This window comes from Cariama cristata, unplaced genomic scaffold, assembly GCF_000690535.1.
Source record: "Cariama cristata isolate BGI_N322 unplaced genomic scaffold, ASM69053v1 scaffold2101, whole genome shotgun sequence".
Classification (NCBI taxonomy): domain Eukaryota; kingdom Metazoa; phylum Chordata; class Aves; order Cariamiformes; family Cariamidae; genus Cariama; species Cariama cristata.
In genome coordinates this window covers 6,612-18,150 of record NW_009600804.1, presented here as the reverse complement: position 1 = coordinate 18,150, position 11,539 = coordinate 6,612, and the positions used below count along the sequence as shown (strand labels likewise).

Sequence of the window (11,539 nt, the reverse complement as noted above, 5' to 3'; positions counted from 1 at the left end):
GGCTTCCCCTCGTACCTTCTCTTGATGTCTCTCACGTAAGGGAATTTGTCACTTGGGTTCGCAGGTCGTATCAGGTTCTCAAGAGAGAAGCTACTGTGCTTCCAGAAAATGGCAGGTAAGAGCTAACGGTAATAAAAATGCTGTTCGCTTCGGGCCTGGACACGCTGTATGTAGCCTATCTGTAGTGTTTAGTTGGGATACTAAGGTATTACTTCTTCGAATGACTGAAATTACTTCACTAAGTGATGCCTTTGAAAACTCCAGCCTCTCCGAGCACTGTGCCTGAGTGCCCTCAGCTCCACTGAGATGGAAACAAACCAGCACCTTGCAGAATTAATCTTACCGCATCTGTGAGCTTCTGTCCTCTCCAGCCACCAAACTCTCTGTTTGCTGAGAGTTAGCAGGAACAGCAGGGATGTAACTGTGCTTAATATTCCAGAATAAGTTATAGAGCAGGGGTTTAAATAGTTTATACACGTCTTAAATTTATGATAGCGTTTGACCACAAATTTTAGTAGTCTTTTGGAAAAGCTGTTGTTTCATGGATGCTATGCACACTGGAGAAATAATTACCCCTTATAATTTAGGTTAAAAACGAGGTATTGTTTCTTCAAGCATTTCGTTTGGGTTCTATCAGTTATCTCTGACACCTTAAACTTACCTGTCGCCTGGGTGGTGCTCTGGGCTGTACAGCTTCTGTGTCCCCTGGAGAAACTGAACTCAGGAGATGCCCGAGTTTTTGTGGTGGCAGTCAGGAACCAAGAGCTGCATGTTTTGCAGATCCAGTCATGTTCAATAGTCCCTGGAAATCTCCCTCTCTGCAGTGTTTGTGTATAAACAACTATTGCCCCATGAAAGTATGTCACCTTTCCATTGTGTTCAGTGATCAATGATTTTTTTTTTTTTTGAGAGAGAGTTATTGAAATTGAATGGCCTATGTACGATAAAATGTTGAACAAGTGGGCTCTGATGCACTTTGTTACATCAGTTGAAGAAGCTCCATCCCAACATACCCGTCTTGCCACTCGGCTTACCTTAAATCCATTTTGTCAGCACTTTGAGATACACCAGATGGCTTACTCTCACATCTAAGAAAAAAAATCATGTTGCTTTTGATTGAAGTCACTGTGATGATGTGCTGGTGGCATTTTAAACATCTACCCTGATGTCACTTGCACAGCACTGAGCTGGAAGATGAGGGGATCCCACGTTGCAGTAGGAAGATGCTCTGAGCTCTCAGAAGTTGTTTCCACAACATTTTGAGGGAATCTAGGCTGGCCTGGCTTTGATCCCAGCCCACCCCTGACATTTGCACTGTAGCTTGTCTGACTCAGCCTAGGGAGCTAAGCCAGCAGACAGCTTGCTTTTTTTTTTTCCTGTTGTTGGGTGAGGTTTTTTTGGGGGGTAGCGGAATCAGATAAACACAAATGCTGCCTCAAGAGGAGGGACTCCATTGTGCTGCTGTAGGGCAGTATGACCTGCTGTGGAAATGCACCCACTGTCCACCAAGTTCCACCTAGGAAAGCCCAGTGTAGCACACAATTGCTGGGTCGGGGGCATTTGCTGAGTAGTTCCTCGTCAGTCACTCATTGCTGCCAAGCAGGAGTCAAAAGCTGCTACTGTCATTCTGTTTTCACTAGTTTTGTGCCACTTGGGAAACACACTACAGAAAAATGAAGGACCAGGCCCTAGCTCCACAAACTGTTTCATATCTGCCTCCTATACTCAAAAGTACCTTCTGGTTTTCTTTCTGCCTCCAGGGAAAAAAGTCCTGATAGTCTATGCACATCAAGAGCCCAAGTCCTTGAACGGATCTTTGAAGAGGGTTGCTGTGGAAGAATTGAGCAAGCAGGGCTGCAGTGTTACAGTGTCTGATTTATATGCAATGCAGTTTGAGCCAAGAGCAACAAGAAATGACATTGTTGGTGAGACTAGCCAAAATACACTTTTTTCAACAATAACAAGACAAATTTTCACCCTGTCTATCTTGCAGGGTTGCTGTGGAAGAATTGAGCAAGCAGGGCTGCAGTGTTACAGTGTCTGATTTATATGCAATGCAGTTTGAGCCAAGAGCAACAAGAAATGACATTGTTGGTGAGACTAGCCAAAATACACTTTTTTCAACAATAACAACAAGACAAATTTTCACCCTATCTTGCTGCATTAGCAATCCACAACCATGCTGTTGGGTGCACTCTGCAAAATAGTTGCAATTATTTTGTACAAATATGCCTCAACTAACAAGACCCAGCTTCTTATTTTCTATTAGCATTGACTAAGAAATGTCAGTGTAGGAACTCAACAAGTATTGTCTTTATTTAAATAAATCTTATCACTAGAAATGACCCCTCAATCAGAAGAATGAAATACGTGTGTAGTACAGATTTGTAGAACATTGTTTTGCCTTTAGGCTAAAGTGAATGAGGGAAAATACTATTTTTACAGTATTTGCAATCAACTGCAGAGACGTTCTAAGAACGACCTGCTCTTAACCAACAAGATTACAAATGCTTTCTGCAAGTTATCTCCAGGCACTTGGGTGCTTGGGCTTTTGAGTTGTCTTGGCACCTCTCGACTACCTTGGTAGTATATGATTACTAAAAATGACTAGATGATGCAGTTAAGTCTTGAGAAAAACAATGATGCTTTTGTTAGGCTTATGTGATATTTTCACTGTGCTCTTACTAGCATTTAGCCCCAGCATTTTTCCAGGTTAAGAAACACAAAGCCATAACATAATCTGAGACAGCTGAAACTCTTTCTATAAAACAAGAATCAAAAAGAAATAGCACAGGTCCAGTGCGAGCGCTGGCAAAAACAACAAGAAACTTATTAATGACCAAACATAAGCATTTCTAATAGTCCGCTCCTGAATATGAACCTGGTCTCATAGTGACATTACTGAGAGGGGCGCATGTCCACAGTCAGTCTCTGAAGTTCATTTCTCGTGGGTGAGAAATGCCTTCAGGTACCATTCTGTGACTTTCTAGAGTTTAGTTCATGAGGCTGCTGCATCTCTTTTCTGCTAGAGATTGATGATCTACCAGTTGAATCAGCAGAATGAATGTATATGTCTGATTCAGACATACTTGAATCAGCTCACCCAACTGTAGTGAGGTCAGGAGAGCTGGCCAATACGGGTTCCCCAGCCCCAGCTGAGTTTCCCAGTTACAGAGGCTGAAAAGCAGCTACATAGTGCTTGTGACTGTGTGGTGGTTTCAGTAATCCCTAATGCAGAGGCAGAGCAATTAGCAAAATTCTCCTAAATCCTCTTTAACTCATCCACCTGCATCACCAGAGACTTGAGCCAAGCTTAAGTCCTCTTATTGCACTTCACATGTTGCTACAGAAAGGCAAAAGTTTTAGTACTCTGAGATACTACATTCCTCTCCAGTTTAAAATCAAATCACCATCAGCTGTGATAATGCTGAATATCCACCAAAAAAAAAAAAAGGAAATGGGAAAAAATGGAAATCAGTAACTCAATTTAGAACTGTAGATTGCAATCTGTATTTAATTCGTATCTGGCTATAATGCTAGAAACAGGGCAAGGAATGACTGTTCACTTCTACCCACAGGTTGCTTGCACAACTCAGAAGAGTTCAATTATGGTGTGGAGGCATGGGAAGCTTACAAGAGAGGAGGTTTGTCCAGTGATCTGATTGAAGAGCAGAAGAAGGTGCAGGAAGCAGACTTACTGATTTTTCAGGTCATTATTTTAAATTCAATTAAAGGACTTCCGTTGTAATGTACAGGGTTGAACAAAAGAAAAGCAATAGTAACTGAGAAGATTGTAGATTTTATTAGGAACACTGAATCTAGCCAGAGTAAAAATAGGTTGTAGCTCTGCCGTCAACACAAAACAGTCTGTATGCAGCATAGCAATTTCAAGGTGTCAGGTTTTTCTGGTAAGATGTGGATTTTAGAAAATACCAAGAATACCAGATTATGTGTAAGCATTATTTATGCTAGCACAGTATGAATTTTTCACACAAATAATGGCTCCACACTGGCATTTTTGAGGAGTAGGAATGCATCTGAAATTATAACACTAAAATACCTGAGTAAAATTCAAAGCAGTGCTTCACTTAAACATTAACATTCAAAAGTATTGTAATATATATAATATATTGTAATATACAATCGGACTGATTGCATAGGTTTTGTGAAGACTGGTCCTCATGCTACCCACGCTCCAAAACTATTGCATAGAGCAACACAGACCAGAAAGTAGTGAGTGCGAAATAATACTACAATTCTCAATATGAGAATCATGCCATATTATCAGGCAGCCTGATCCTCTCCCTTTGTCTTGGAGCTCACACAAAGCAAACACAGACCTACACACAGAAATGTGTGTAAGTGCTTCAGGGAGCCCCACTGAGTTATAGATTTGGGATACAGTAACAGACACCAGACCAACAGCTTTAGGAATAAACGCCTTATCTCTAAGTAATGGTACAGTAACACATACAGATCAGTAGTATAATTATCTGGGTTGAAATGACAGCAAATCCAGTAATTTACAAACACTGGACCAAACTTAATACCTGGATGCACAAAGACATATGAGAGCATGGATGTCAGGCAGGCTGGCAGAAAGCAGGGCGAGGCTTATTTTCTGGGCAAGCACCTGGGAGCAGCCAGCAGGCTTGGGGAATTTGGACTTTCCCGACTGGACTGTCCTCATTATTGCTGAGGTGCAGAAGCACTATCTGGACTTGCTAACGGACCATTACAAGCCATCTCTGTTCCCCACTGTGCTAGCTCTGTCCTTGGTCCCTACAAGTCCCAGAAGTGCTGGATAAGGCAATTATAGCCTTACATTTCTTTATGTGCCTCTGTGACTGCTGGCCTTAGGCATAGCCTATATATATTCCACTGTCTGATTCTAGATGAAATTTAGGATATGACCTTATCTCAATTAAGCCTTTCACTGTAAGTCTTCATCATTTTTACACTATTGCTTCTGAGATAAGTATAACGAAAAATCCCCTGAAGGAAGTGGTTGCTTTCTACTTTCTGTCTGTAGAATGCTATGAAGAGTTGAACACGTTCTGGTGTGGAAAAAAAAAGAAAAAGAAAGAAAAAAAGCCTCTGAAAGACACCACAGTATTTAAAATTTATTACAGACTAAACTCACCACTTCTAGAGTTAGTGGTGAACATGTGGTTAAGCTTTTACAGAATTTCTTCTTCCGTACTGCAGTGTGTACAAAGGTTTAGGGATAGCGATGCATCCTAGAATAAGAGCCCATAAGGCATTCAAGATAATGCAAATAAGACATGACAGCTGTCGGCTGTAGTCCCATGGAGGATCTGGAAACAGGCTAGTTTCCAGCTAGTCCCAGGCTAACTGGAGGATCTAGAAACAGAGGGTCCTACTGTTACAGAAGTTCTCTTCTCAGTAACATCAGTCAGGGTCATCATGTCAGCAGGGTGTGAAAGTAAGTCTTAAGATCCTATGGCATTTGTCAGTAGACTGTCAGATCAGAACTGGTCACCAGATGTCAGTCCTGGTAACAAGCATCTGCATTTTGGCCACATCCTCCATTAAGTCATATGTTCCTTTTACATCTCGGCAATAGGAGATGCAATTCTGTACAGTCTTAAGTTTGAATTAAATGACATCTCCCTGCTTCATAATATCCAACTTTAATTTGTGTAGAAGCCCTCACATTCACCGTGGTGTTAGTGCACTATAGATGCTCAGGTATGTACCTGAGACTACTACAAACAGAAAGCACTTCAGTTATTTTTGCTGAGCATAGCTACTGCTTCTCCTGACAGAGTATGTACCTGAGACTACTACAAACAGAAAGAACTTCAGTTATTTTTGCTGAGCATAGTTACTGCTTCTCCTGACAGATAGCTGGAAGAAGGCATGTACAAGATCTGAACAGATTAAGAGAATAGGATTTGGCCTGTAGACCAGGCCTAAGGATGGCCCAGACTCTCTGTGCTAATAAGGTAATTTACTTTTTGCCTAGTTTCCCTTGTATTGGTTCAGCATGCCGGCAATCATGAAGGGCTGGATGGACAGAGTCTTGGTCCAAGGATTTGCTCACGAATTTCCAAATTGTTATGATTCCGGTTTGCTCAAGGTATGTTTTTGAGATTGTTTTATTAAGATCAGGATAATGCTCTTGAGAGCACTGGTCTTTCTTTTCCATTACATTTGTTTAAAGCTCTCACTTTACACTCTTCTGAAATAATGCTTTGGTAACATGTTGAGTAACTTTCTGGCTTGCTAAAACTGTCTGAAAGGTAGTACGATAAGGAGAATGCAGTGATTCCTAAAGATCTAAGCAATCTCCTAGAGATTTTTAGTTGGCCTACAGAATGGGCTTTATAATTTAGTAGGTGTATCAGAGTGCACTGGGATGCAAACAGTTGGGATGCACAGCTTGCAAACAGTTTAAATCAATCCATTTCCTAAAACTATAGTCTGCCATTCTTCCCACCACTGTAGGACTGCACAAATCTGTACTGAGTGACATACTAGAATAGGTGACTAGATCCTGTTCTGGGATTACATGTCGAAGGTTGGAATTAAACTATAAAACTTAATCAGAAACCTGAAATAACCAGCGCACAAGTCTCTGTCCCAACTACCTCCTTTCAGCCTTCTCTGTAGCTTATAAATTAGGCAAGATCAGTATCTCTAGATGACAATTAATACATTTTTAATTCTCCACGGCACTGGGAATATCTACCTGGAAAATTTTGGCCCACTGTCTGATGGATCTTATTTGGTAACAACTGCAGCATCCAGATGATCAGAGGGCTGGAGCTCCTCTCCTATGAAGACAGGCTGAGAGAGTTGGGGTTGTTCAGCCTGGAGAAGAGAAGGCTCCAGGGAGACCTTAGAGCATCCTTCCAGTACCTAAAGGGGCCTACAAGAAAGCTGGGGAGGGACTTTTTACAAGGACACGTAGTGATAGGACAAGGGGCAATGGCTTTAAACTGGAAGAGGGAAGATTCAGATTAGATATTAGAAAGAAATTCTTCACTGTGAGGGTGGTGAGGCAGTGGCACAGGTTGCCCAGAGAGGCTGTGGATGCCCCATCCCTGGAAGTGTTCAACGCCAGGTTGGATGGGGCTTTGAGCAACCTGGTCTGGTGGAAGTTGTGGGGGCTTGGAATTAGATGATCTTTAAGGTCCCTTCCAACCAAACTATTCTATGATTCTATGATTAGTTTCACATTAATGTTCACTGCATATTAATCTCTGTAATTTCCAATCTTCGTAACAATTCCAAATGTTTCCATTTGTTAAATTTCAGAAATGGCTGCCTCACTGAGATGAATAGGATTAATCCCCAACAATCACAGCTGCATGCTGAGTGCAGGCTCAAGGCAGTTTGGATACTGCCCTAGAAAAATGTTATTTCAATTACAGAAGCTAAAACTGAGAGGATAGAAGCTGAGCACAAGCCCATGGCTAATACCGTAGTTACAGAAGCGGAAGAAACACAGGAGTTTAGTACACCTGAGGAATACTTGTTCTCAAATTATTCCTTGGCAACTGACAAGCAAGCCCAAGTTTGGAGGGGGACTGTAGCATTCAATTTCTGCGTTCAGGAAGGACAGGAATAAAGATATTCTCAGTAATAGAGTGCTTTCCAGCCACAGTTTTCCAAACATTGCACAGGGGAGAACAAGGGTCAGCCCTGTTTCATACAAGGGTGTCAGACATGTAATTCCTTTTCTTTTTAACCTGTCTCTGCCCAAAGCCCTGACACACAGTCTGCTGTCCAGTTGTATGTCGTCCATCTTTGCCTCGGAGCTGCCACTACACATAAGGTCTGGGAAAGAAGAGGATACCACTTCCTCTAGAAATTTATGTTGTCCAGGTTCCCCTGAATATCTCTTGAACTATTCAGCCACTCATCTGTAAACATGCCTAACTCAAGCACTGCTTTCTTAATTCTAGAACAAATTAGCCCTGTTTTCTTTCACCACTGGAGGAAGCAAAGAGATGTATGCAAAAGGAGGTATCAGTGGTGATATTCGCTATCTCCTGTGGCCCATGCAGGTATAATATATGAATATTTGGTGGTTGTTTGCATTAATTTGTATTATTCCAATTATTTTTAACATTGTATTATTGTTTATTTTTATATGAAATATAAAATATAGTAAGAAAGAATTAAGTTTTCAGTTCAAAGAATCTGCAGGTTATAAACTGGGCCCTAAAAACCTAAGAATACTTTAAAAGTCCACAGAGTTTTAAAGTTGTTTTGTGCCCCTTCTTCTAGACTGGAATCTGGAAAAAGCTTGTGCAGCCAGCCTTCTAAGTTTCTCTGGTGTTACAGGATTTCCTTTAGCCCCGGCATGCAGGATTTCTTTTCCCCATAGCTACCTGATTCATGTAGGATGTGGGGCAGGGGGGGAGTCACACATTATCCTGGCATTAATGATCAGCATACGAAAGTTAGCATGCCTTTTCTTATTGCTACCCTTTTATCAGAAGTAGCAAGCATGCTTTGAGAAATTTAGGTGGTAAGGCAAATTGTGCCAGCTACTTCTTGATATAATGCAACGCTCGTGCTTAATTTCTTTGGTCTCCTACCCATTGTAATTACTAGCTGTCTGCCCTTGTGAGGATCTCTAGCTGCAGAGCTTGCAAGTCAACGCAACAAAGAACGTGAAATGCAACCATGAGTTCAGAAATACACAGAAGGAAAATGGCAAGTTGAGCTGATTTGAAAGGCACTAGCCTTCATTCAGGATCGTTTGGCTAAGACAGAGGCAAAACGTTGAAAAAAATATTTAGAAGTAGATGAGAAATACACTGCAGTTCAGGAACAATCTGTGGAGATTCAAACAGTACAATGAACTTTAGGCTGTCTCTGAGCCTTGCAAATTTAATAGCATACAACAGCCGAAGAGAACAGTTCTGTGGGTTTAGTAGCACTTAAAAATAAAATCCACTGAGCAGAATAAATGAAGGTGACCTTATTTTCAGTGTATTGTATGTCATTCTGCTTAATGCCTAGCCTCCGATAGTGACTGCCAGGACAGGTAATGAACTTCTGCAATTATTTCCTTTCTCCTGATAAATACACAGGTTTAGAAAACCTGCCTTATATTGGGTCAGAGAAATAGTTTCAAATTTGAATCTTCCACATTCTTGAACTGAAAGTGAAAGAATATTTCCTGAAGCATTTCTTACTTTGCTTTGAGTCCAGCATGGAATCATGCACTTTTGTGGTGTCAAAGTCCTTGCACCTCACATCTGCTTCGCTCCCGAGTATGTCTCTGAGGAGAAGAGGAAGGAGATGCTGATTGCCTGGGCCCAGCGTCTGAAGACTCTTTGGAAGGAAGAACCCATAAACTGCTCTCCTGAGTGGTATTTCAAGTAATACTCAGGGTCAAGACTACAGAGAGAAGATTTTTTTTTCTCTCCATTCTTTATGGTGCTTTATCTCAATAGCTGAATGCTAATTCAAATGTATTATAACTATCTTGAGTACTACAGCTAGCAGCTTAACTGACAATATAGCATTTATCTTCATCGATTCCTGAGGGATTCTCTTCAATAATGGGTGCAAAACTCTGAAGAATCATCCTTGCTCGTATAAACAGTGACATTGTGCCTACAAGTAGTTGATAACACAAGCGGTGTTTAATTGCAGATTATACTGTTGCTGATTATGAAACAGTAAAGTACTTGGCCATGTTTATTTTAACACTTTTTGTATCAGCTGCCACTTTATTTGCCAGGGAATATGGTGCCCATACTCAACCTTGTTATGGCCAGCCAGTCCTGTTTTTTTAAATGAGAGCCTTACACTTGTGCCTTTGAGCTATGAAGCCAGATCATAAATAATGCAAAAGGACATACAGTTGCACAGTGACTTAGCTGGAAAGCCTTGTGGATAGCCTTAGGCTTTTCCACATATTTATAAAGCAAAATTAAAGCTATGACAGATACCAGAAAAGGGAAAAAAAAAAACAAACATATAGCAGTATGTATATGTATTGCCTTTCTTTATAGAATGTAGCTCCCATTTGTAAATATTTAGTTTCCTAAAGTCAAAGGGAGTTCTCTATTTTTGTTACCCTAAGTAGAGACAAAAAGGAGTTCTATCTGTTCCCTGCCCCTTCACACCAGTCAGCATTGCTGTTTGGGTCTGGAGGGCAGGGTGCATCCCCTCTGGCATCAGTGTAGATGGGCTTCCTTGGAGATATCCAGCACTGGCAGTCAGCGAGGCAGAATGCGTACCCAAAAACCTGCAGGAGCACTGTCCATCTATGAGCCAGGACCTAGTGGGACAAAATGACTGTCTGGCTCTTAACATCCGTGATTTTTACCTTGAACTTTAGCGAGATTATTTTTATACTTGAGAGCTGTTAACTATTTTTGTGCATATGGCAAACGGTGGGTTTCTCGCTTAGCTACACAATTTCTTGCTTTGATCAGCTTACCTAACAGCTGGCTTTGCACTTTCCTATTAAAAGAATGCGGCCTGAATAAGAAAGAGTTTTCTGAGTCACTGTCAAATGACACTCAGGCCTTTGCATACACAGCATGCATCTGCCATACATTCTTTGTGGCAGCCTTGTCATGCCCCACCCTTATGTTTCTTTAAGGGCTATTTGGATAAGAAACATGCTGGGCCCAGATTCCGGAGTGGCAGCATAAGCTGATGCACCAGAGTGGGAATTGCTACCACTGGGAGAGTCACATGTTACTGTTTGTCACCACATGAAGTGAAGGGCCACCTCTAGCAGAGACAGACCCCTCGGAGCAGTGCTGCCCTAAGCTGTTGTGGATGCCTGTTTCAGTGCATACGGGTCAAAGTCTTTAGGTTACACAAGCAAGAAATTTGCCTTGGCTGAATAACTTTTGTATAGGAAAAAGAAATTGAAAGGGAATAAAATGGAAAATGTTAGACATGAGTTGTGGGGAAAGCAGATTCCTGCCTGAAAGGCTTAAGGAAAACAACTTTTAAGTTGCCTGAAGAGAGATTGAAGGACAAATGCAAATATTGAAATTGTACAGGAGAGGAATCATCCTTATGTTCACTGTGCTCAGTTACTAGACTATTCAAAAAAGAAGGAAATGGATATGAAAGCAGAAGTTGCAACTATCAAACCAGATGTTACTGTAGTGGATCAATTGCAGAGCTTAGTGGGTTTAACTGTTAGGTGAAGAATCTCAGACTGACCTATATGATGAAGATACACTTCTCGACCCTATTTGGCAGACGTGTGCCAGCTCCCACACACATGGTAGCATTAAGTGCCTGTATTAGACTGGATATTTCTAATGTAAGTATACAAGAATGGCTGCGCTAGGTCACAACAAGGATCCTCCAACCCCGAGTTTTTTGTCCACAGTGGTTATAGGCCAGGAAGAACAAGCACTTCCCCTGAATACTGTCCTGGGCTCCAACTATATTTAGTTTGGGGGATTTCCTGAGCTATATATGTTTTCTCTGTATTTACCAAGCCAAATAAATGTCTGCTCTGAATTTTGTTCAGTCTTCTCTTGAATTCATGCGAACTTGAAGCAGCAAATATTTTGGGGGC

General features: G+C 41.3%; 1 protein-coding gene across 1 annotated transcript; it reads left to right on the top strand.

Moving 5' to 3' along the window:
- Positions 1–1,760: 1,760 nt before the first annotated feature.
- On the top strand, positions 1,761–9,496 carry LOC104169264 (ribosyldihydronicotinamide dehydrogenase [quinone]-like). The gene is given in 6 exon segments (XM_009710148.1): positions 1,761–1,803; positions 1,806–1,925; positions 3,579–3,709; positions 5,990–6,103; positions 7,935–8,036; positions 9,193–9,496. Coding segments are annotated over 6 exon segments (663 nt in total). The 5' UTR covers positions 1,761–1,781; the 3' UTR covers positions 9,367–9,496.
- The last annotated feature ends 2,043 nt before the right edge of the window (positions 9,497–11,539 follow it).